Raw genomic sequence first — 27059 nt, forward strand, 5'->3', positions numbered from 1 at the left:
GTTGGTCTGCACTGTGCAGGTCTGCCAGGATGAGGATCTCTGCAGTGTTCTCCACAGACAGACTGGTGCACAGAGCATCCTCACACATCACCTTCAGCCTCTCCAGAGCATACTGACAGAGAGATGGGGGGGGGAAAACTAATACATTTGTATTTGCTATCTATCACCATTTACAATAGGAAATGCTGGACTGTGTAATGATTTCATGACATCAAATTGCTCCTGTCACGTCAATGAAGCTAGTTTGACTTTGAGAGAGAGGGAGAGGGTTTGAAAAGGAGTGTTGACAGTGAGTGGTGGAGGTGGAGCGCGGGAACCAGGGAGAGAGCAGAGATCATGGTAGTGTGTAAACACTGAAAGGTGATTTATCTGACGTCCTGTTAAACCCTGGGTGTCCAACTCAACACATGCCGGGACAGTACACCCACAGTGTAGACAAACACACACAACTCTGAGGCAGAAAGTCACTCACAAAAGGCCTGGCCACCGTCCACACACTGACAGATAGGCGAGTGTGTGATGTGCAAATGGGCACATCACATATACACTACATGAACAAAAGTATGGACACCTGCACGTAAAACATCTCATTCCAAAATCATGGGCATTAATATGGAGTTGGTCCCCCCTTTGCTGCAATAACAGCCACCACTCTTCTGGGAAGGCTTTCCACTAGATGTTGGAACATTGCTGCAGGGACTTGCTTCCATTCAGCCACAAGAGCCTTAGTGAGATCAGGCACCGATGTTGGGCGATTAGGCCTGGCTCTCAGTCGGCGTTCCAATTCATCCCAAAGGTTTTCGATGGGGTTCAGGTCATGGCTCTCTGCAGGCCAGTCAAGTTCTTCCACATCGATCTCAACAAACGATTCCTGTATGAACCTCGCTTTGTGCACTGGGACATTTTTTTCCCCCACCTTTATTTAACCAGGTAGGCTAGTTGAGAACAAGTTCTCACTTACAACTGCGACCTGGCCAAGATATAGCATAGCAGTGTGAACAGACAACAACACAGAGTTACACATGGAGTAAACAATAAACAAGTCAATAACACAGTAGGGGGGGAAAAATGAGTCTATATACATTGTGTGCAAAAGGCATGAGGAGGTAGGCAATAATAGGCCATAGGAGCAAATAATTACAATTTAGAAGATTAACACTGGAGTGATAAATCAGATGATCATGTGCAAGTAGAGATACTGGTGTGCAAAAGAGCAGAAAAAGTAAATAAAAACAGTAAGGGGATGAGGTAGGTAAATTGGGTGGGCTGTTTACAGATGGACTACGTACAGCTGCAGCGATCGGTTAGCTGCTCAGATAGCTGATGTTTAAAGTTGGTGAGGGAAATAAGTCTCCAACTTCAGCGATTTTTGCAATTCGTTCCAGTCACTGGCAGCAGAGAACTGGAAGGAGAGGCGGCCAAATGAGGTGTTGGCTTTTGGGATGACCAGTGAGATATACCTGCTGAAACGTGTGCTACGGGTGGGTGTTGTTATCGTGACCAGTGAACTGAGATAAGGCGGAGCTTTACCTAGCATGGACTTATAGATGACCTGGAGCCAGTGGGTCTGGCGACGAATATGTAGCGAGGGCCAGCCGACTAGAGCATACAGGTCGCAGTGGTGGGTGGTACAAGGTGTTTTAGTAACAAAACGGATGGCACTATGATAAACTGCATCTAGTTTGCTGAGTAGAGTATTGGAAGCTATTTTGTAGATGACATCGCCGAAGTCAAGGATCGGTAGGATAGTCAGTTTTACTAGGGTAAGTTTGGCGGCGTGAGTGAAGGAGGCTTTGTTGCGAAATAGAAAGCCGATTCTTGATTGGAGATGTTTAATATGAGTCTGGAAGGAGAGTTTACAGTCTAGCCAGACACCTAGGTATTTGTAGTTGTCCACATATTCTAGGTCGGAACCGTCCAGGGTGGTGATGCTAGTCGGGCGGGCGGGTGCAGGCAGCGAACGGTTGAAAAGCATGCATTTGGTTTTACTAGCGTTTAAGAGCAGTTGGAGGCCACGGAGGGAGTGTTGTAAAGCATTGAAGCATGTTTGGAGGTTAGATAGCACAGTGTCCAAGGAAGGGCCAGAAGTATACAGAATGGTGTCGTCTGCGTAGAGGTGGATCAGGGAATCGCCCGCAGCAAGAGCAACATCATTGATATATACAGAGAAAAGAGTCGGCCCGAGAATTGAACCCTGTGGAGAACCCATAGAAACTGCCAGAGGACCGGACAACATTCCCTCCGATTTGACACACTGAACTCTGTCTGCAAAGTAGTTGGTGAACCAGGCAAGGCATCATCAGAAAAACCGAGGCTACTGAGTCTGCCGATAAGAATACGGTGATTGACAGAGTCGAAAGCCTTGGCCAGGTCGATGAAGACGGCTGCACAGTACTGTCTTTTATCGATGGCGGTTATGATATCGTTTAGGACCTTGAGCGTGGCTGAGGTGCCCCCATGACCAGCTCGGAAACCAGAATGCATAGCGGAGAAGGTACGGTGGGATTCTAAATGTTCGGTGATCTGTTTGTTAACTTGGCTTTCGAAGACTTACGAAAGGCAGGGTAGGATAGATATAGGTTTGTAACAGTTTGGGTCTAGAGTGTCTCCCCCTTTGAAGAGGGGGATGACCGCGGCAGCTTTCCAATCCTTGGGGATCTCAGACGATATGAAAGAGAGGTTGAACAGGCTGGTAATAGGGGTTGCGACAATGGCGGCGGATAGTTTCAGAAATAGAGGGTCTAGATTGTCAAGCCCAGCTGATTTGTATGGGTCCAGGTTTTGCAGCTCTTTCAGAACATCTGCTATCTGGATTTTGGTAAAGGAGAAGCTGGGGACGCTTGGGCGAGTAGCTGCGGGGCGGGGGGGGGGGGGGGGGGGGCGGAGCTGTTGGCCGAGGTTGGAGTAGCCAGGTGGAAGGCATGGCCAGCCGTTGAGAAATGCTTGTTGAAGTTTTCGATTATCATGGATTTATCGGTGGTGACAGTGTTTCCTAGCCTCAGTGCAGTGGGCAGCTGGGAGGATGTGCTCTTGTTCTCCATGGACTTTACAGTGTCCCAGAACATTTTGGAGTTAGAGTTACAGGATGCAAATTTCTGCTTGAAAAAGCTAGCCTTTGCTTTCCTGACTGACTGCGTGTACTGCTATTGCAGTCCGCCACAGGATGTTTTTGTGTTGGTCGGGGGCAGTCAGGTCTAGAGTGAACCAAGGGCTATATCTGTTCTTAGTTCTGCATTTTTTGAACGGGGCATGCTTATCTAAGATGGTGAGGAAGTTACTTTTAAAGAATGACCAGGCATCCTCAACTGACGGGATGAGGTCAATATCCTTCCAGGATACCCAGGCCAGGTCAATTAGAAAGGCCTGCACACAGAAGTGTTTTAGGGAGCGTTTGACAGTGATGAGGGGTGGTCGTTTGACCGCGGACCCGTAGCGGATACAGGCAATGAGGCAGTGATCACTGAGATCCTGATTGAAGACAGCAGAGTGTATTTGGAGGGCAAGTTGGTCAGGATAATGTCTATGAGGGTGCCCATGTTTACAGATTTAGGGTTGTACCTGGTGGGTTCCTTGATGATTTGTGTGAGATTGAGGGATTGTCATGCTGAAACAGGAAAGGGCCTTCCCCAAACTGTTGGCACAAATTTGGAAGCACAGAATAATTTAGAATGTCATTGTATGGTGTAGAGTTAAGATTTCCCTTTACTGGAACTAAGGGGCCTAGCCCGAACCATGAAAAACAGCCCCAGACCATTATTCCACCAAACTTTACAGTTGGCACTACGCATGGTGGCTATTAGCATCCGCCAAACCCAGATTCGTCCGTCGGACTGCAAGATAGTGAAGCGTGAGTCATCACTCCAGAGAACGCTTTCCACTGCTCCAGAGTCCAATTGCAGCGAGCTTTACACCACTCCAGAAGACGCTAGGCTGCTCGGCCATGGAAACCCATTTCATGAAGCTCCTGACAAACAGTTTTTATGCTGACGTTGCTTCCAAAGGCAATTTGGAACTCGGTAGTGAGTGTTGCAACCGAGAGCAGACGATTTTTAAGCGCTACGAGCTTCAGCACTCCGTCCCATTCTATGAACTTGTGTGGCCTACCACTTCACGGCTGAGCCGTTGTTGCTCCTAGACGTTTCCACTTCATAATAACAGCACTTACAGTTGACCAGGGGAGCTCTAGCAGGGCAGGAATTTGACAGACTGACTTGTTGGAAAGGTGGCATCCTATGACAGTGACACGTTGAAAGTCACTGAGCTCTTCAGTAAGGCCATTCTACTGCCAATGTTTGTATATGGAGATTGCATGGCTGTGTGCTTGATTTTATACACCTGTCAGAAACAGGTGTGGCTGAAATAGCCCAATCCACTAACTTGAAGGGGTGTCCACATACCTTTGTATATATAGTGTAGGTACCCACACACACGCAAAGCCCCACAACATTGCTAATCTTCAGACAGTAGCCAGGAGGACTGAGGCTGGCGATTCAGGTGTGTGTGTGTGTGTGTGTGTGTATATTACATAAGAGCTGTACTATTGTGTAGCCAGAGAGGCTGCTGGGATAGCATCAGAGGGGTAAGGAGGACCTTAGTGAGACCTGGCCTTGGCCTCCAGTTATTCCAGCAGCTCCCTACAGAGTTACACACATGCACCGTTATTAAATAAATCACACACACTGCATGAGAAAAGAGAGGGAAGGAAATGAATGGGAGGAGAAGGGATGAATGCAGTTAAGATGAGGGAGTGTCACAAAAGGAATCCTTGAGGAGCGAAGGGCAGCACTTAACACAAACAATGTGGGGTGTGTGTGTGTGTGTTCGCGCATCAACAGGCCTGGGGTCCTAGAAAATACAAAAATATGTTGACAGAAAACCAAGGAAGTTATGGAGGTTGAATTCTGCCACATTCAGTTCATTTATTTAGTCACATACACCTCACAAAGACCTAGCATCATTCTACACACAGGACCACTACATATGGTACATAGCATCACATACACCTCACACACATGAACATAACATACTGTACGCCAGAGAACATAACATGACATACTCACTCATCCATACAATATGATATCAGATACGATATACAACCCGATACAACCCTTTTTCAAGCAGAAATTTGCATCCTGTAGCTCTAACTCCAAAAAGTTCTGGGATATTGTAAAGTCCATGGAGAACAAGAGCACCTCCTCCCAGCTGCCCACTGCACTGAGGCTAGGTAACACGGTCACCACCGATAAATCCGTGATAATCGAAGACTTCAACAAGCATTTCTCAATGGCTGGCCATGCCTTCCTCCTGGCGACTCCAACCTTGGCCAACAGCCCCGCCCCCCCCGCTGCTACTCGCCCAAGCCTCCCCAGCTTCTCCTTTACCCAAATCCAGATAGCAGATGTTCTGAAAGAGCTGGAAAACCTGGACCCATACAAATCAGCTGGGCTTGACAATCTGGACCCCCTATTTCTGAAACTGTCCGCCGCCATTGTCGCACCCCCTATCACCAGCCTGTTCAACCTCTCCTTCGTATCATCTGAGATCCCCAAGGATTGGAAAGCTGCCGCGGTCATCCCCCTCTTCAAAGGGGGAGACACCCGGGACCCAAACTGTTACAGACCTATATCCATCCTGCCCTGCCTATCTAAGGTCTTCGAAAGCCAAGTCAACAAACAGATCACTGACCATCTCGAATCCCACCGTACCTTCTCCGCTGTGCAATCCGGTTTCCGAGCCGGTCATGGGTGCACCTCAGCCACGCTCAAGGTACTAAACGATATCATAACCGCCATCGATAAAAGACATTACTGTGCAGCCGTCTTCATCGACCTGGCCAAGGCTTTCGACTCTGTCAATCACCATATTCTTATCGGCAGACTCAGTAGCCTCGGTTTTTCTAATGACTGCCTTGCCTGGTTCACCAACTACTTTGCAGACAGAGTTCAGTGTGTCAAATCGGAGGGCATGTTGTCCGGTCCTCTGGCAGTCTCTATGGGGGTACCACAGGGTTCAATTCTCGGGCCGACTCTTTTCTCTGTATACATCAATGATGTTGCTCTTGCTGCGGGCGATTCCCTGATCCACCTCTACGCAGACGACACCATTCTATATACTTCCGGCCCTTCCTTGGACACTGTGCTATCTAACCTCCAAACGAGCTTCAATGCCATACAACACTCCTTCCGTGGCCTCCAACTGCTCTTAAACGCTAGTAAAACCAAATGCATGCTTTTCAACCGTTCGCTGCCTGCACCCGCACGCCCGACTAGCATCACCACCCTGGACGGTTCCGACCTAGAATATGTGGACATCTATAAGTACCTAGGTGTCTGGCTAGACTGCAAACTCTCCCTCCAGACTCATATCAAACATCTCCAATCCAAAATCAAAGCAAGAATCGGCTTTCTATTCCGCAACAAAGCCTCCTTCACTCACGCCGCCAAACTTACCCTAGTAAAACTGACTATCCTACCGATCCTCGACTTCGGCGATGTCATCTACAAAATAGCTTCCAATACTCTACTCAGCAAACTGGATGCAGTTTATCACAGTGCCATTCGTTTTGTTACTAAAGCACCTTATACGACCCACCACTGCGACCTGTATGCCCTAGTCGGCTGGCCCTCGCTACATGTTCGTCGTCAGACCCACTGGCTCCAGGTCATCTACAAGGCTATGCTAGGTAAAGTGCCGCCTTATCTCAGTTCACTGGTCACGATGGCTACACCCACCCGCAACACGCGCTCCAGCAGGTGTATCTCACTGATCATCCCTAAAGCCAAAACCTCATTTGGACGCCTTTCCTTCCAGTTCTCTGCTGCCTGCGACTGGAACGAATTGCAAAAATCTCTGAAGTTGGAGACTTTTATCTCCCTCAACAACTTTAAAAATCTGCTATCCGAGCAGCTAACCGATCGCTGCAGCTGTACATAGTCCATCTGTAAACTACCCACCCAATTTACCTACCTCACCCCCCATACTGCTTTTATTTATTTACTTTTCTGCTCTTTTGCACACCAGTATCTCTTCTTGCACATGATCATCTGATGATTTATCACTCCAGTGTTAATCTGCTAAATTGTAATTATTCGATTTATTGCCTACCTCATGCCTTTTGCACACATTGTATATAGATTCTCTTTTTTTTCTACCATGTTTTGACTTGTTTATTGTTTACTCCATGTGTAACTCTGTGTTGTCTGTTCACACTGCTATGCTTTATCTTGGCCAGGTCGCAGTTGCAAATGAGAACTTGTTCTCAACTAGCCTACCTGGTTAAATATAGGTGAAATAAAAAAATAAATAAAAAATAAATACACACACCTCCTCATTCCTCCTCCACCCACACTAACCTTGTCAGCCGCAGCCAGCAGGTCGTCAGCCATCTTGTCCAGGTTGGGGGCTTTGCCTGTGTAGATGAAGCACATCATCTCCTTGAACACCTCGGGCTCCACATCGTTGATCTCCACACGGTTCTGGAGGAGGAGAGAAGAGACCCAGGGCAGTGCTCAGAGCCTATATTACCACAACTTCCCAACATCAGACCCATTATGAGCACTCCATTGACTGTGATCCTGTTCCAGCAGTCTTCCCATGATGCAGTCGGCTTAACTCATTTCAGATAGGTGAAGTTAATCTATGTACACTGAACAAAAATTGAAACGCAACATGTAAAATGCTGGTCCCATGTTTCATGGGCTGAAATATAAGATTCCAGAAATGTTCCATACACACAAAAAGCTCATTTGTGCACAAAATTAGTTGACATTCCTGTTAGTGAGCATTTTTCCTTGGCCAAGACAATCCATCCACCTGACAGGTGCGGCATATCAAGAAGTTGATTGAATAGCATGAACATTACACAGGTGCACCTTGTGCTGGGGACAATAAAGGCCACTAAAATGTACCGTTTTGTCACACAAAACAATGCTACAGATGTCTCAAGTTGAGGGAGCGTGCAATTAGCATGCTGACTGCAAGAATGTGCACCAGAGCTGTTGCCAGAGATTTGAATGTTCATTTCTCTACCATAAGCCACCTTAAATGCCGTTTTAGAGAATTTGGCAATACATCCAAAAGGCCTCACAACCGCAGACCACGTGTAACCACGCCAGCCCAGGACCTCCACATCTGGATTCTTCACCTGCGAGACAGTCAGGGGGGAAGAGGAAGGGGGTGCTGAGGAGTGTTTGTCTGCCTGTAATTCTGTAATAAAGCCCTTTTGTGGGGAAAAACTAATTCTGATTTGCTGGGCCTGGCTCCGCAGTGGGCCTATGCCCTCCCAGGCCCACCCATGGCTGCGCCCCGACCCAATCATGTGAAATCCATAGATCTGGGCCTAATGAATTTATTTCAATTGACTGATTTCCTTATGAACTGTAACTCTGTAAAATCGCTGCGTTTATATTTTTGCTCAGTATAGCTAATTTTACTATCTACTTTATCATTCATGTCACAAACCCACCATGTCTACACCCATAAAACACACACACCAAATAGTTGTGAGCAGACCAGAGCACCTCTGAAACAGTCTGAACACGTTCAACCTCAAAATTGAAAACGACATTTGAGATGTATTTTTCCCCCCACAGTCGATTCCTGGAATTAATCCGGAGCATTCGTTCCCAACGAACGGTGCCTGCAGCCAACGGCAAGCGCTCTTTATCGCTCGTCGGCACGGTAACGGTAACCCTGAACCCTTTTCTCCGCTCCACGAGGCAGAACAAGGCAGTAAACCAATTATGTTGCTGCTTTATCGTCGCCACGGCGACCTGAGGTATTTCAGAGGGGTCAGGCCGGGTATACAGACAGCTCATAGCACATTAACACTAACACTAACAAAACAGCACACTACAAATCAACCCATTACACATTAGCACAGACATACACGTGTTTGTTTATCACCAACAAACACAAACATTCAGCATGTACAGAGAGTACACATGTCATCTTTCATGGTCTACCAACACACACACACACACACACACAGACAGAGTCTACACCAACACACACAGAGTCTACCAATACACACAAACAGGCACAAGTCTTGGCTATTATTGTGTTTATTTACAAACGCATTCATTCTCCCTCTATAGATTGTTGAATCTGTTTTCTCTATCATATGGGGACACATCCCTCCCCCTCTCCCTGATGAAGACGCCCACTTATATAGCAATTAAGATGTTTTCCTCGCTGTGTGCTTTATAATATCGCCATTTGAGCAGGGCCCGCATCAATATTCTGCCAACACGACCTCTAAATCACTGATGTTCAATCTCAACGTTCAATCTCACCACCTCCCTATCAGATGAGCAGGACTCACCATGGCACGGGGCTCACACACACACACACCTAGCAAGAATCTATTTTGGTCAAACTCCCACAAATCCTACAGTCACAGATCTTACAGTGAGCCTGCCAACTCCATGCAGACAGAGGCAACATTCTGGAAGGGTACAGTAACCGTGTAGACACATTCCTGTCTGAACTAGTGATGATGCAACAGAGAGAAAGATATGTGAAGATCCTCCCCACTGAGACACAGGACTGTTCAGGTAACAACACTGTCTACAACACTCACCTTTTTACTCTCCTCCATCTCGTGCTCAAACATGGCACTGAACACTGGCGATCGGGCTGGGGAGGGAGGGTAGAGAGAATACAATGCTTACTTACAGTTCAAGAAATGGGAGTTAAGAAAATATTTACTAAATAAACTCAAATAAAAAGTAACATAACGAGGCTATATACAGGGGGTACCGGTACCGAGTCAATGTGCGGGTGTACAGGTTAGTTGAGGTAATTTGTACATGGATAGATTGATAGAGCAAGTGAGCGAGAGAAGGAGAGAGAGAAGGAGAAAGAATAGTTTAGTTGGCTGATGTGTCTCCCATCTGTCTGTCTGCCACAGGGGCAGTGTAAAGAATGACAGCCTCCTGTACACACCGTCCTGCTACTGCTACTCCCAAGGCCTAATGAAGCCATCTTCAATGAGTTTGACCAGCAGCACCAGCTCTCACTGAAGACTAGCAGGGCCATGAACCAGGAGATACAGGATGTGCCCCAAATGGCACCCTATTTCCTATATAGTGCACTATTTTTGACCAGGGTAGCACACTAGGGAAAACGGTGTAATTTGGGACATACTAAACCACATAGCGTTGTTTAATTCATCAGAGATTTGTCAGAGAGAGAGAGAGAGATGGAGAAATCCTACGCCACAGCAGCACACAATTAAAATGGCTCAAAATGACTTAATAATTGACAACCATTCCCATTATCCACAGGAAGACAGTTTCCCCCTCTAAATCATCATTGTTTCATAGTCTACATGTGTTTTTCTAAAAAAGAAATGGGATTCCTCTCTATGACAGTATGAGACTAGTGTCCTTGGGAGTAGGACACCTGGAATGCTGTTCCACAGCTGAGAGTTGTTTTGTTGTGAGTGTTGTTCCACAGCTGAGAGTTGTTTTGTTGTGAGTGTTGTTCCACAGCTGAGTTGTTTTGTTGTGAGCGTTGTTCCATAGCTGAGAGTTGTTTTGTTGTGAGTGCTGTTCCACAGCTGAGAGTTGTTTTGTTGTGAGTGTTGTTCCATAGCTGAGAGTTGTTTTGTTGTGAGTGTTGTTCCACAGCTGAGAGTTGTTTTGTTGTGAGTGTTGTTCCACAGCTGAGAGTTGTTTTGTTGTGAGTGTTGTTCCATAGCTGAGAGTTGTTTTGTTGTGAGCGTTGTTCCACAGCTGAGAGTTGTTTTGTTGTGAGCGTTGTTCCACAGCTGAGAGTTGTTTTGTTGTGAGTGTTGTTCCATAGCTGAGAGTTGTTTTGTTGTGAGTGTTGTTCCACAGCTGAGAGTTGTTTTGTTGTGAGCGTTGTTCCATAGCTGAGAGTTGTTTTGTTGTGAGTGTTGTTGCATAGCTGAGAGTTGTTTTGTTGTGAGTGTTGTTCCACAGCTGAGAGTTGTTTTGTGTGAGTGTTGTTCCACAGCTGAGTTGTTTTGTTGTGAGCGTTGTTCCACAGCTGAGAGTTGTTTTGTTGTGAGTGTTGTTCCATAGCTGAGAGTTGTTTTGTTGTGAGCGTTGTTCCACAGCTGAGAGTTGTTTTGTTGTGAGTGCTGTTCCACAGCTGAGAGTTGTTTTGTTGTGAGCGTTGTTCCACAGCTGAGAGTTGTTTTGTTGTGAGCGTTGTTCCACAGCTGAGAGTTGTTTTGTTGTGAGTGCTGTTCCACAGCTGAGAGTTGTTTTGTTGTGAGCGTTGTTCCACAGCTGAGTTGTTTTGTTGTGAGTGTTGTTCCACAGCTGAGTTGTTTTGTTGTGAGCGTTGTTCCACAGCTGAGAGTTGTTTTGTTGTGAGCGTTGTTCCATAGCTGAGAGTTGTTTTGTTGTGAGCGTTGTTCCATAGCTGAGAGTTGTTTTGTTGTGAGCGTTGTTCCACAGCTGAGCGTTGTTTTGTTGTGAGCGTTGTTCCATAGCTGAGAGTTGTTTTGTTGTGAGCGTTGTTCCATAGCTGAGAGTTGTTTTGTTGTGAGTGTTGTTCCACAGCTGAGAGTTGTTTTGTTGTGAGTGTTGTTCCACAGCTGAGAGTTGTTTTGTTGTGAGTGTTGTTCCACAGCTGAGAGTTGTTTTGTTGTGAGTGTTGTTCCACAGCTGAGAGTTGTTTTGTTGTGAGCGTTGTTCCACAGCTGAGAGTTGTTTTGTTGTGAGCGTTGTTCCATAGCTGAGAGTTGTTTTGTTGTGAGTGTTGTTCCACAGCTGAGAGTTGTTTTGTTGTGAGTGTTGTTCCACAGCTGAGAGTTGTTTTGTTGTGAGCGTTGTTCCATAGCTGAGAGTTGTTTTGTTGTGAGTGTTGTTCCACAGCTGAGAGTTGTTTTGTTGTGAGTGTTGTTCCACAGCTGAGAGTTGTTTTGTTGTGAGCGTTGTTCCACAGCTGAGAGTTGTTTTGTTGTGAGTGTTGTTCCACAGCTGAGAGTTGTTTTGTTGTGAGCGTTGTTCCATAGCTGAGAGTTGTTTTGTTGTGAGTGTTGTTCCACAGCTGAGAGTTGTTTTGTTGTGAGTGTTGTTCCACAGCTGAGAGTTGTTTTGTTGTGAGCGTTGTTCCATAGCTGAGAGTTGTTTTGTTGTGAGTGTTGTTCCACAGCTGAGAGTTGTTTTGTTGTGAGTGTTGTTCCACAGCTGAGAGTTGTTTTGTTGTGAGTGTTGTTCCACAGCTGAGAGTTGTTTTGTTGTGAGCGTTGTTCCATAGCTGAGAGTTGTTTTGTTGTGAGTGTTGTTCCACAGCTGAGAGTTGTTTTGTTGTGAGCGTTGTTCCATAGCTGAGAGTTGTTTTGTTGTGAGCGTTGTTCCATAGCTGAGAGTTGTTTTGTTGTGAGTGTTGTTCCACAGCTGAGAGTTGTTTTGTTGTGAGTGTTGTTCCACAGCTGAGAGTTGTTTTGTTGTGAGCGTTGTTCCATAGCTGAGAGTTGTTTTGTTGTGAGTGTTGTTCCACAGCTGAGAGTTGTTTTGTTGTGAGTGTTGTTCCACAGCTGAGAGTTGTTTTGTTGTGAGCGTTGTTCCACAGCTGAGAGTTGTTTTGTTGTGAGTGTTGTTCCACAGCTGAGAGTTGTTTTGTTGTGAGCGTTGTTCCATAGCTGAGAGTTGTTTTGTTGTGAGTGTTGTTCCACAGCTGAGAGTTGTTTTGTTGTGAGCGTTGTTCCATAGCTGAGAGTTGTTTTGTTGTGAGCGTTGTTCCACAGCTGAGAGTTGTTTTGTTGTGAGCGTTGTTCCATAGCTGAGAGTTGTTTTGTTGTGAGCGTTGTGCCATAGCTGAGAGTTGTTTTGTTGTGAGCGTTGTTCCATAGCTGAGTTGTTTTGTTGTGAGTGTTGTTCCATAGCTGAGAGTTGTTTTGTTGTGTTGTTCCATAGCTGAGAGTTGTTTTGTTGTGAGCGTTGTTCCACAGCTGAGAGTTGTTTTGTTGTGAGCGTTGTTCCACAGCTGAGAGTTGTTTTGTTGTGAGTGTTGTTCCATAGCTGAGAGTTGTTTTGTTGTGAGCGTTGTTCCACAGCTGAGAGTTGTTTTGTTGTGAGCGTTGTTCCACAGCTGAGAGTTGTTTTGTTGTGAGTGTTGTTCCATAGCTGAGAGTTGTTTTGTGTGAGTGTTGTTCCATAGCTGAGAGTTGTTTTGTGTGAGTGTTGTTCCATAGCTGAGAGTTGTTTTGTTGTGAGTGTTGTTCCACAGCTGAGAGTTGTTTTGTTGTGAGTGTTGTTCCACAGCTGAGAGTTGTTTTGTTGTGAGTGTTGTTCCATAGCTGAGAGTTGTTTTGTTGTGAGTGTTGTTCCACAGCTGAGAGTTGTTTTGTTGTGAGTGTTGTTCCATAGCTGAGAGTTGTTTTGTTGTGAGTGTTGTTCCATAGCTGAGAGTTGTTTTGTTGTGAGTGTTGTTCCACAGCTGAGAGTTGTTTTGTTGTGAGTGTTGTTCCATAGCTGAGAGTTGTTTTGTGTGAGTGTTGTGCCATAGCTGTGTGAGGGTATTATAGAGAGGCAGTGCCGAGCTCGTTCTGCAGTAGACAGAGAGAAGCACCACAGACTGTTTTAGATCACATGACCAATAAGAAGCCAATTTAAAGCGTTCCGCTCAGCCAGCACACACACTTCCACAGCCCTTTTGATCCCGCTCTGTCCGTCTCCACAGCGATTAACGGCCCGGAGAGTTGTCACAGGAACGGTGGTGGAGAGGGAGAACAATGAGGGGAGTGGGTGTCACCTAACCCAGGTAGCGGAGGAAGCGAAGGAGAAAAGGAGAGAGGGAGGTGCAGACAGCCAGATGAGGGGGTGGAGAGAGAGAGTGAAGACCCCAATGCCACAGTAGCACACAATTAAAATGTCTCAAAATGACTGGATAATTGACAGCCATTCCCATTCTCCACAGGGAGAGTTCCTCAAAGTTTCATTCAGATACTCAGTCATGGGGCTCTCTTTGCAGCTGCAATTAAAAGCCTGCTCTTTGGCAATTTCAACTTCTAAAAGCCAGCACTCCACTAATTTCCAACCCTGGCGCAAGGGTTGGTAATTTACCTGTCTTATATCAGCTCGCGTGCGCTGCGGTGGGAGGAGTGGAAATATTTGGGGTGTCTTTAAATACGTGTGCCAATGTCCCAACTTCAAGCAGTGCTTCTGGTGATATTTAAGACTCACCAAAAGCTGGATTTTCTGGTAATGCAATTGGTTATAGCATTGATTTGGTCCGTGGAGGCTCACAGTAGCATAATCAGTAGCCTATAAGCAATGTTTTATAAAAAAATAGCATGAGCATCCAAACAGTCAGACATTCACGTTTTTTCTTTACATTTTTATCCATGCAGCTACTGTGATAAGTTTGGACTCATTAGGCCTATGTGCGATGCCCATGGAATGAAAGGTGTCAGTGACTGTAGGAAGTCACTTTAGGAAAATTAAGTTATTGCAATAGACTGCTTGTGTTTTTCCTTTATCATTTTGACCAAAAAAATCCATCTTCCACTTTTATCTGAACCTAAATGTCAAATTACGGAAATTTCGTTCGCTGTCCTTGGTGCTGAATCCGCACGTAGCCTGTTAATTTGTTTACATTTTACGTGGCAAAGTCACTAACCGGCCATATCAACAGCGATGGTAGACCTATCTTATTATAACGTTTGGGCAATGTCCATGGCTGTTAGCGCAATGTGTGTAGACGAATATTTCCATATTGAAGCCAATATCAAAAAATACATTGGCTATGTTTGTTCTAACTAGGCCTATTGTATGGTTAGTGTGAACTATTTAATAAACTATATTCAATGGATAGGACAAACATCCATGCCTCCGGCCCAAGAGCCCTAAGTCTACGTGTGCACACATTGCCTTACGCTCATGGAACGAGAGATGTGATTTATGATATCATGCTTCTGACCCGATCCTGTTTAGAAATATTGTTGTTAGTAAAAAATAAAAATAAAAGTGCTTTGTTTTTTTGCTTAAAACCCAACTTATTTGAAAGATTCACCATCTATGGGTTTATGGCAGGGATGGGAAACTTTGATGGGGCTGGGGGGCCCCCAAAAATCTAAACTTATCATGAGGGGCCACGGTTGCTTGAGGGTCTGCAAGTAGAACATTCTGTGTGGTCAGTATGCACGTGCGTGGCGTGCGAGACAAAAGTAGTCTTACCTGCCAGGATGGCTTTGTGTGCCTGGAACTCCTGTCCCGCCACACACAGGGAGCAGTCAGTGAAGCGGGAGTGTTCCCACAGCCCTCCCAGCTCATCGGCCAGCCTGCAGTCTGGCACCTTCACCATGTTCATAGTGTTCTGACCTGAGATGTTCACAGAGTCCTGCACCACACTCACCTACAGGGAGGGAGAGATAGACGGAGAGACAGGAGACGAGAGAGAAAATGAGAAAGAGAGAGAAAAAGAAATGTAGAAAATAAAGAAAAAAAGAAAGACGGAGAAAGGGAAGATCAGCCAGTCAGTCTACTCACACTGTATACATGACAGCAACCAACAGACAGACATCAGTGGTATTAGACCGTCTATCACCTTACACCTTCTAATGGACAAATCAGACAACACACACATCAAATCATATACAGGAAGATCAGCCAGTCAGTCTACTCACACTGTATACATGACAGCAACCAACAGACAGACATCAGTGGTATTAGACCGTCTATCACCTTACACCTTCTAATGGACAAATCAGACAACACACACATCAAATCATATACAGGAAGATCAGTCAGTCAGTCTACTCACACTGTATACATGACAGCAACCAACAGACAGACATCAGTGGTATTAGACCGTCTATCACCTTACACCTTCTAATGGACAAATCAAACACACACATCAAATCATATACAGGAAGATCAGCCACTAACAGACGATCTCTGCCACACCAATCAATACATCAACTGTTAAATAAAGCTGCCATGCAAACACACACCTCCAAGAATTAACGGTGTGCTCTGCTCATTTACCACATCCACTCAAACAAGACACTAGACAGGGACTTGACTCAGTCTATTAATCATTAGGGTGTGTATATATTCTCCATGCTGGCTTAGCCACCTGTTCAAGACAACATCGAACGTACTAATTTATCTCACTACAGGACAGCGTGCGCCCCACACACAGTCTTGTACAACTAACCTTGTTGGGACACCAAATGTAGTACCATTCAATATCCTATTTTCCCTCCTAACCTTAACACCAATTCTAACCTTAACCCCCTAGAAATAGCATCTGACCTTGTGGGGAATAACAAAATGTCCTCAGTTTTTGTTCGTTTACTGTTCTTGTGGGGACTTCTGGTCCCCACAAGTATAGTTAAACACGTCCACACACACTCCTATTAGGTTATCAGCAACCATTAAAACCACAAAAGTAAAGAACCAAAGATCGCACAATAATTTCCAAGAAGAATCCAAACATTTTAAAGCAGCATTCCTAAGACACTGAAACGGTTCCCCCAAAAATATGTTGTTTCATTGCCACTAAAACTGTTCCTAGAAAAAGCTGTGTCACGGCCACAAACTCCCAAATGCATCCCAGTAAGGTGACCTTGCTACTGGTCTGTTCAGACAGGGAGGGATGGAGGCTGCCCCCCATGAAAAGACCCTCCCTGTCCCCCTCTCTGTCTGTTCAGACAGGGAGGGATGGAGGCTGCCCCCCATGAAAAACACCCTCCCTGTCCCCCTCTCTGTCTGTTCAGACAGGGAGGGATGGAGGCTGCCCCCCATGAAAAGACCCTCCCTGTCCCCCTCTCTGTCTGTTCAGACAGGGAGGGATGGAGGCTGCCCCCCATGAAAACACCCTCCCTGTCCCCCTCTCTGTCTGTTCAGACAGGGAGGGATGGAGGCTGCCCCCCATGAAAACACCCTCCCTGTCCCCCTCTCTTTCTGTTCAGACAGGGAGGGATGGAGGCTGCCCCCCATGAAAACACCCTCCCTGTCCCCCTCTCTGTCTGTTCAGACAGGGAGGGATGGAGGCTGCCCCCCATGAAAACACCCTCCCTGTCCCCCGCTCTGTCTGTTCAGACAGGGAGGGATGGAGGCTGCCCCCCATGAAAACACCCTCCCTGTCCCCCGCTCTGTCTGTTCAGACAGGGAGGGATGGAGGCTGCCCCCCATGAAAAGACCCTCCCTGTCCCCCTCTCTGTCTGTTCAGACAGGGAGGGATGGAGGCTGCCCCCCATGAAAACACCCTCCCTGTCCCCCTCTCTGTCTGTTCAGACAGGGAGGGATGGAGGCTGCCCCCCATGAAAACACCCTCCCTGTCCCCCTCTCTGTCTGTTCAGACAGGGAGGGATGGAGGCTGCCCCCCATGAAAACACCCTCCCTGTCCCCCTCTCTGTCTGTTCAGACAGGGAGGGATGGAGGCTGCCCCCCATGAAAACACCCTCCCTGTCCCCCTCTCTGTCTGTTCAGACAGGGAGGGATGGAGGCTGCCCCCCATGAAAACACCCTCCCTGTCCCCCTCTCTGTCTGTTCCTATCTCCGTTCCTCTGTCCGCCCATCTGACTCAGGCAGAGACGAAAGGGGAGAAAAACACACAATGAAAAAGTGTGTGGCAAGCAGGAAATTGAATGTCAAGGACCCTTGTTTGCTCCTGATGGAGGTGTAAGTGTTAGCCTGGAGGGGAGAGAAAGACAGGGCGGGAGGGTTAGACATGGAGAATAAAAGACTGGGAGAAAAAAGGCAGGACAGGGTGACAGACAGAAATAATAGGAGGGTATAGGATCCCAAGGAGGAAATAGACTCATCAACACAAGCTCATTTCCTGTGATGACATTACAGGGACACAGTACAAAGAAATGGTGATGTTGAGAGGAGAGCATTGTGACCACGAGTATTGTGTATCACTGTGTGTGTGGCACAGTCTGGTACCCACAGCTGGCTCCATAAATCACACTCCAGGGGGACTTTAGTATGAATGATGTACATCCATCTCCACACACACACACTCACAAGGCACTCATAAGACACTGATTAGCAACTCATACAAGGACTGGGAGAGACAGACATGTGTGGAGGAGAGATGAAGATTGAGATGAGAGAGCGAAGGAGAAAGAAGACAGTATAGGAGGCAGATTAAAAGAGGTAAACTGGAGACTGAGTAAGAGGGAGATAACAGGTAAGTCAACAGACAGCACTGGGTCTGTTGAGATGCACTCTGTATGACTGGTAAACTGGAGACTGAGTAAGAGGGAGATAACAGGTAAGTCAACAGACAGCACTGGGTCTGTTGAGATGCACTCTGTATGACTGGTAAACTGGAGACTGAGTAAGAGGGAGATAACAGGTAAGTCAACACGGACAGCACTGGGTCTGTTGAGATGCACTCTGTATGACTGGTAAACTGGAGACTGAGTAAGAGGGAGATAACAGGTAAGTCAACACGGACAGCACTGGGTCTGTTGAGATGCACTCTGTATGACTGGTAAACTGGAGACTGAGTAAGAGGGAGATAACAGGTAAGTCAACAAACAGCACTGGGTCTGTTGAGATGCACTCTGTATGACTGGTAAACTGGAGACTGAGTAAGAGGGAGATAACAGGTAAGTCAACAGACAGCACTGGGTCTGTTGAGATGCACTCTGTATGACTGGTAAACTGGAGACTGAGTAAGAGGGAGATAACAGGTAAGTCAACACGGACAGCACTGGGTCTGTTGAGATGCACTCTGTATGACTGGTAAACTGGAGACTGAGTAAGAGGGAGATAACAGGTAAGTCAACAAACAGCACTGGGTCTGTTGAGATGCACTCTGTATGACTGGTAAACTGGAGACTGAGTAAGAGGGAGATAACAGGTAAGTCAACAGACAGCACTGGGTCTGTTGAGATGCACTCTGTATGACTGGTAAACTGGAGACTGAGTAAGAGGGAGATAACAGGTAAGTCAACACGGACAGCACTGGGTCTGTTGAGATGCACTCTGTATGACTGGTAAACTGGAGACTGAGTAAGAGGGAGATAACAGGTAAGTCAACAGACAGCACTGGGTCTGTTGAGATGCACTCTGTATGACTGGTAAACTGGAGACTGAGTAAGAGGGAGATAACAGGTAAGTCAACACGGACAGCACTGGGTCTGTTGAGATGCACTCTGTATGACTGGTAAACTGGAGACTGAGTAAGAGGGAGATAACAGGTAAGTCAACAAACAGCACTGGGTCTGTTGAGATGCACTCTGTATGACTGGTAAACTGGAGACTGAGTAAGAGGGAGATAACAGGTAAGTCAACAGACAGCACTGGGTCTGTTGAGATGCACTCTGTATGACTGGTAAACTGGAGACTGAGTAAGAGGGAGATAACAGGTAAGTCAACACGGACAGCACTGGGTCTGTTGAGATGCACTCTGTATGACTGGTAAACTGGAGACTGAGTAAGAGGGAGATAACAGGTAAGTCAACAAACAGCACTGGGTCTGTTGAGATGCACTCTGTATGACTGGTAAACTGGAGACTGAGTAAGAGGGAGATAACAGGTAAGTCAACAGACAGCACTGGGTCTGTTGAGATGCACTCTGTATGACTGGTAAACTGGAGACTGAGTAAGAGGGAGATAACAGGTAAGTCAACAAACAGCACTGGGTCTGTTGAGATGCACTCTGTATGACTGGTAAACTGGAGACTGAGTAAGAGGGAGATAACAGGTAAGTCAACAGACAGCACTGGGTCTGTTGAGATGCACTCTGTATGACTGGTAAACTGGAGACTGAGTAAGAGGGAGATAACAGGTAAGTCAACACGGACAGCACTGGGTCTGTTGAGATGCACTCTGTATGGTCGCGTCTCAAATAGCGCCCTATTCCCTGTATAGTGCTCAACTTTTGACTGTAGGGAATAGGGTGCCAATTGGGCCGCACTCATTATATATAGTGGTAAATACAGATGGGAGTGTTTCTGTTTCATGTGTGTCTGTTGGTATAAGTAAGCATGGCGGTGCACTCAGCCGCTGTATGGCACGGCTAGCCACGCTAGGCTAATCACACTGGCTAACCTGGCCCATTATTCCATCATCTAACCAGGTGGAAACAACACTTTGCTGTAGCTCTGCAGCTAGCTCCTATTTACACACACTGACTGAACTACTCTCGGTCTTCACCCCTCTGTCATGTTCTCCTGTCATCATCATCATCTTCATCACCAGCATGTTTAACAATCATCAGCACCATCATCCTCGTCAGCAAGGCCGTATATTACTGTATCATTATGGTGGCGATGTTCATTAACTTTTGATATAGGGAGCAGCATTTTCACTTTTGGATGAATTGCGTGCCCATAGTGAACTGCCTCCTACTCTGTCCCAGATACTAATATATGCATATTATTATTACTATTGGATATAAAACACTCTGAAGTTTCTAAAACTGTTTGAATGATGTCTGTGAGTATAACAGAACTCATATGGCAGGCAAAAACCTGAGAAAAAATCCAAACAGGAAGTGAGAATTCTGAGACTGGTCATTGTTAAACTCATCGCCTATTCAATTCCCTGTAATATATGGATCTGTTTGCACTTCCTACGCCTTCCACTAGATGTCAGCAGTCTGTAGAACGCTGAATGAAGCCTATACTGTGATGTGGGACCGGATGGGAGGTGTTTTAGTCAGTGGTCTGGCAGATTGCCAGTTCTTGGTCATGCGCATTCCTCATGATATCGCCATGCGTTCTATTACTTATAGAGACTGAAAAGAATTCTCCGGTTGGAACCTTATTGGATATAAATGATAACATCCTGAAGATTGATTCTCTACTAAGTTTGACCCGTTTATTCGACTTGTAATATAACTTTTGAAGTTTTCGTCCAACGTTTGCCTGCATCTGCGCGAGCGTTTGGACACGTGTACTACACATGCTAGCAAAAGTAGCTAATTGGACATAAGTAATGGACATTATCGAACAAAACAACGATTTATTGTGGAACTAGGATTCCTGGCAGTGCATTCTGATGAACATAATCAAAGGTAAGGGAATATTTATGATATAATTTTGTATTTCTGTTGACTCCAACATGGTGGAGAAATTTGTTAAAGCTGAGCACCGTCTCAGATTACTGCATGGTGTGCTTTTTACGTAAAGTTTTTTTTAAATCTGACAGCGGTTGCATTAAGAACAAGTGCATCTTTAATTCTGTGTAAAACATGTATCTTTCATCAAAGTTTATGATGACTATTTCTGTTATTTGACGTGGCTCTCTGCAATTACTCCGGATATTTTGGAGGCATTTCTGAACATGGCGCCAATGTAAACCGAGATTTGTGGATATAAATATGCACATTATCGAACAAAACATAAATGTATTGTGTAACATGATGTCCTATGAGTGTCATCTGATGAAGATCATCAAAGGTTAGTGATTAATTTTATCTCTATTTCTGCTTTTTGTGACTACTATCTTTTGCTGGGAAAATGGCTGTGTTTTTCTGTGGCTATGTACTGAGCTAACATAATTGTTTGGTGTGCTTTCCCCGTAAATCCTTTTTGAAATCAGACATGTTGGCTGGATTCACAACATGTGTAGCTTTAATTTGGTGTCTTTCATGTGTGATTTCATGACAGATTGATTTTTATAGTAATATATTTGAATTTGGCGCGCTACATTTTTTCTGGATTTTGGCCAAGTGGGATGCTACCGTCCCACCTATCCCAGAGAAGTTAATGGCCTTAACCCCTGACCTGCTGGTTTCTCTATTGACTCACAGCAGCCCTCTTGATCTCTGCAGACCAGACAGTTGCTATGGAATCTCAGAGCCCAGAAGATTCATTCATTTATGCGTCAGTCTCTTTTACTCCTCTACGTGTCTGTTTATTGATTTACAGTACGCGATGCGTGAAATAGTCCTGAAAAAATGTGCAAATCAAGGTCATTAAGTTATGGAACACTTTCTTTTCCCTCTACTGTGTCTTATGTTCAAGATGAGACTTTCTCGGATCAATCCAGAGCAGACTGGGTCACACACACGTACGCACACCTTTCCTCAGCTCTGCCTTAATAGGTGTGTGATCTTTTAAAGTTGTCGTCTGAACCCCCGAGCGCAGAACTCATCAGCAGCTTTTTATAATGCATGACTGGCCCTTCCTCCGCTCTCTCTCCAGCCGCTCTCCAGTCAACCAGAGTTTTTATAATGCATGACTGGCCCTTCCTCCGCTCTCTCTGCAGCCGCTCTCCAGTCAACCAGAGTTTTTATAATGCATGACTGGCCCTTCCTCCGCTCTCTCTGCAGCCGCTCTCCAGTCAACCAGAGTTTTTATAATGCATGACTGGCCCTTCCTCCGCTCTCTCTGCAGCCGCTCTCCAGTCAACCAGAGTTTTTATAATGCATGACTGGCCCTTCCTCCGCTCTCTCTGCAGCCGCTCTCCAGTCAACCAGAGTTTTTATAATGCATGACTGGCCCTTCCTCCGCTCTCTCTGCAGCCGCTCTCCAGTCAACCAGAGTTTTTATAATGCATGACTGGCCCTTCCTCCGCTCTCTCTCCAGCCGCTCTCCAGTCAACCAGAGTAAACAGCGCTGCTCAAGACACACAAACTATATTGATTGCAAACACACTGTCTTTATAAACATACTTTCCTCAGAGGTATCAGCAATCCCCAAAATAAGGCCACACACATCTAAAAGCCCACACTCACACATGCAGACATTAAACCAAATTACTTAAATCTAGGCGCTTAACTGGGGCAAAACATACCAGTCAACCCTGCTGGCAACCCATTAAAGCTTCATAGCGGATGAGCCAAATTATTCCCCTACTTTATTAGATGGTGAGTGACAGTTAACACTACTGATGAGCAGTCCATGGAGTCCGTGGAGACACCATTCACACCAGGGTACTGGACTAGATCTACAGTTGATATTTCAGCAAACCAGCCTGCACCTGCACCCGTCCGCCACAGACGTTTTTGAGTGGATCGACACAGAGACGGGGGCAGAGGCATATTTCATGCATGATTTGAAGTCAAGCTGGTGAACGACGCGCACGAGAGAGAGCGGACCGGAGCCACAGCAGCCAGTTTCCCATTGTTTCGGAGCCATGTGTTACTGTTGTCTCGCCAGCCTTGTTCTTCCACAGAGTCAAACAACTGCCTGGGTGGCAGAGAGAAGTGCAGACAGACCGACGCAGACACACGGATGCAGGAAAACAGGCAGGCCAGCCATTCAGGTCCCTTGAAACTAGTTGTGTTTTCTCTGCTGGAAGATCACAGAGACACTAAACTGATAGCTTTGAGACGGAGGCCCGATTTAACAGCGCTTGAAGGAAACGACCTGGAGGAGCACGGGAGAAAGACCGTTACTTGGTGCTTCATTTTTTATAAGAAGAACTAAAGGGGCTTTTTGATTGGGTTTAAAGATCTGTTGATGTTGTTGCGTCAAGGTGAAACTTGTTCTCAACCTGAATGAGGTGGCCTAGAAACTAGGGTTTCTAAATACCCTCGTACGATAATACCGTTTTAAGCAAATTTGAATATTTGTACATTTTATATAAATACATGCAGTCAACTTGTACACTAGGTAATAGATAAAGCAGACTACATTCATTATTTTGACTGTTAGATTATTTTTCATTATGAAGCTTACCAGGACTTGTTTTCCAAAACAGCTGTCACATGTGTTTGTTTATAAAGAAGCACAATGAGCAAAACGGGAGCTTCTTGAGGCCAGTCACTCCTTGCAGCGCAACTGGAGAAAGGTGATCAAGTTACACTTGTATGATATTCACTACTAATGTTTGCCAGCTATATATCTTATAACTATTGAGTTAATTATCTAAGATGGGACAAATTCTCTCCAGCTAGGTTGTGCTAAACGGCTAACGTTAGCTTGAAAGATCAAGCTTCTTGTAACAGAAGAGATAATCCCCTCCTGGATTAAGATCCCTGCTGACTAATATTTGTTTTGTGTGTTTTGAGATACTTGCAAACTTGTATGAGCTGGGTTGATGGTCTTAGCACTCGTTAGCATTTACTTAACCGCTAAGGGGATTCCTTTGTACCTGTTAGCAATTTGTTAGCATTCTGGTATGCTAACAAAACACGCCCCTTGTGTGCACTACCGGTAAGACCGCCTATCCCGGGAAGGCACAAGCACGGTATGAAGGTATGCAAATCTGGATACCGCCTAACCCAACTAGGAACAGATAGACGTGAGGTCAACGTTGATACGCTGCGGACACAGCGAAATGGTGAAAACCCAGTAGATTTCATTTGTTCCTTTATTTAACTAGGCAAGTCAGTTAAGAACACATTCTTACTTTCAATGACGGCCTAGGAACACTGGGTTAACTGCCTTGTTCAGGGGCAGAACCACAGATTTTTACCTTGTCAGCTCGGGGATTCGATCTTGCAACCTTTCGGTTACTGGTCCAACGCTCTAACCACTAGGCTGCCTGCCGCCCCATGAGGATCAGATGAGGATCAACATGAAACAAAGGCACTTTTCTCCTCTCTCACCTTCTCTCCATCTATCACTATTCATCTGTCCATCTCAGTTACTGGTTCTCTATTTGGAAAAAACCACGGGATGGTTCTTCCAATATTCAAAAATATTTATTCAAACTTTTTCAATAAATGTTCATATTTGTAGCTACTTTAAGTTGTTACCTGCAGTCCACTTGTGCAATACGTTAAGAGATAAAGCAGATTGCTTTCTTCATTTCACCTGTCACATTTTAAGCGATGAAGCTTATCGTAGTTCCCCAGAACACTTGAGCCAGTCACGTGTTTGTTTATAAATAGCACACCGGGAGAAAGCCATGTGGTGAATCCATAGCATTCTATCAGTGAGTCTCTGTTGTGCAGCGCACATGAGGTGATGAACTTACACGTTTGTGCAATTCACTACTCAATGTTCTCCATCAGATATCTTAGAATGGCTTTCTGACAGAAGTCAAAGATCTCTGGATGAGTTATTTTTTCCCCTGTGATTCCTACTAGTGTTTTCCCCCCTCCATTCTCCTCCCATCTGGTCCATGTACACATGCTGCTCTTCCTTCAGAAAAGCAAGCATCACAACTTTGTTCATTTGCACAATTTATCTTGTTCACTTTCGCTTGTAAATGTCCAAACAGATCGAAAATGATATCCGGTAGCTAGTAGCCATGCTTGTATAACTTTATGAGCTGGGTTTGCCAGTCTTACCAATTAGTTTGTCCGTTTTTGCCCGTTGCCCGTTAGCATTTAGCTTTGTGATTTCACTATTATAGTAGTTTGTGCTAATTTTGTTAGCATTCTGGTAATACAGGCCCAATGGGCTTTTCTTGCGTTTTTAGCACTTGCCTTGTGTGCTATGCCGGTTATACTGTAAAGCCTGGTATATGAGAAGGGCGATATGACAACATGAAAATCTGGATACCGCCCAAGCCTACTCCAAACCCTGTTACATCTTTTCTCAAACCATTTCCACCCTCATACACCCATCTTCCATCCTTCCCATTCTTTCTCTGTCTATCCTCCCTAACCAAGTCTCTCACTTTGTGTCTCAGTCTCACTGAGCCTCTACACATCTCCCCGTCTCAGTTTTGGGGAGGTGTGTGAGGCGAGAAAGGGAGGTGTGTAAAGAGGTAGATAGGGGTGAAGAGAGCAGCTGGAGCATCTGCCGCAGTCTCCTCTGACAGCAGTGTGGCATATGGCAAGGCCCTGTGAAGGATGGGCGCTGTCACCCGGCAAAGTGCTTACCCACAGACAGCCAGGAGGGGGGGGGGGGACCAAGAGAGAGCGAGAGAGAAAGAGCAGGAGTAAGAGGAGGAAACAGCTGAACATCAGCACCCACCTCATTTATTCACACACTCCCTTGGAGGAGACGGTGGAGATAAAAAGAGGAGAGGAAGATAGAAAGAAAGCTCTGTGGATACAAAGAGGCTGCAGGGTGGTTAGGATGAGACTAGAAGCACTATTGTATCATCACTGTTAAGAGTTATGCTGGGGTAGAATGAGAAAACCCTTCAGTGGTTCATTCACTCCCTGAGGTGACAGAGTGGCTGAAAAAGATGGAGGCTACCTGAAACAAGCCAATCATGCCCACCAGCATGATTACCACTGACTTACCAATTTAGGATGACTGACAGAGTATCCGAAAGACACTTCTGTTCAACTTTCTGAATAGAGCTAGCCACACTTAACAGTAAGCAAAACACCTTAGGAAGAGACAGAGCACGTTTTATGAGGAAGTTCTCCAACTAACGTATGTAAGGGGTGGAAAAGTACAGTCCTTGAGAACTACTGGTTTCGCTTCAGCCCAGCTGGTTTTGGAAAAAAAATCCTGCATACAGTTAGTTCTCCAGGACTGGAGCTAGAGATCCATACAGTACACTGCTTTAAAACTAGATCCATACAGTGCATTTAAACTGTGACCTTGGTGAGTGAGGTTAGTATGAGCCCTGTCAGAGATGAGAGAGACCAGCCATTTACCAGGGTGTCTCATTAGAGAAGTGAGGAAAGTAAAGTCTCTCTCTCTCTCTGAGCACCTCGTGACAGCCAGCACAGAACCTTTAATGGGAACCATCTTCTCATTAAATACCTGCAGGTGTCTGGAGCTTTGGCAGAGATGGACAGAGGAAAGAAGATTATAGAGAGCGAGATCACTAGCGTGAGAGATCGAGAGCGTGAGATCGCGACAACGAGATCACGAGAGCGAGATAACGAAAGAGCGAGAGATAACGAGAGGGAAGAGAAAAAAGATGGCTAGAAAGGATGGCCGGGTTTGTTCTGGCACTCTCCCCTACGTGACACCCAGCCAGTTCACTGGTGTAGGAGCAGACAGATAGACAGGGTTAGAGTAGGGCTTTCAGCTGGCACCAATTCACACTGGTACATGTCTCCTCTCCACCACACACCCTGTTTTACATCTCTGCCTGAGGGGAGAAGATGAGGGGCCAGGGGAGGGAGAGAGGAAAGGGGGCTATTCCACCCTCTCAGAGGCAGGACAGGACCATATGGCCATGAACGAGAGAGCGAGCGACATAACGAGAGCGAGCGAGCTAACGAGAGCGAGCGAACGAGAGCGAGCGAGCGAGATAACGAGAGCGAGATAACGAGAGCGAGCGAGATAACGAGAGCGAGCGAGATAACGA

At 45.9% G+C, this 27059-nt stretch overlaps 1 protein-coding gene across 1 annotated transcript in view; it reads right to left on the reverse strand.

Moving 5' to 3' along the window:
• Nucleotides 1-27059, reverse strand: part of LOC139565023 (speckle-type POZ protein) — a 139938-nt gene that overhangs the window by 20659 nt on the left and 92220 nt on the right. The window contains exons 7-10 of the mRNA XM_071385030.1: nucleotides 15156-15333; nucleotides 9581-9636; nucleotides 7353-7475; nucleotides 1-112 (exon numbers count right to left, since the gene is read on the reverse strand). The exon at nucleotides 1-112 is cut by the window's left edge and continues 31 nt beyond it. Coding sequence (XP_071241131.1) covers nucleotides 1-112; nucleotides 7353-7475; nucleotides 9581-9636; nucleotides 15156-15333 — 469 coding nt within the window. The remainder of the gene's footprint in view (nucleotides 113-7352; nucleotides 7476-9580; nucleotides 9637-15155; nucleotides 15334-27059) is intronic.

The sequence above is a fragment of the Salvelinus alpinus genome, chromosome 36 (assembly GCF_045679555.1).
Source record: "Salvelinus alpinus chromosome 36, SLU_Salpinus.1, whole genome shotgun sequence".
NCBI classification, from domain to species: Eukaryota; Metazoa; Chordata; class Actinopteri; order Salmoniformes; family Salmonidae; genus Salvelinus; species Salvelinus alpinus.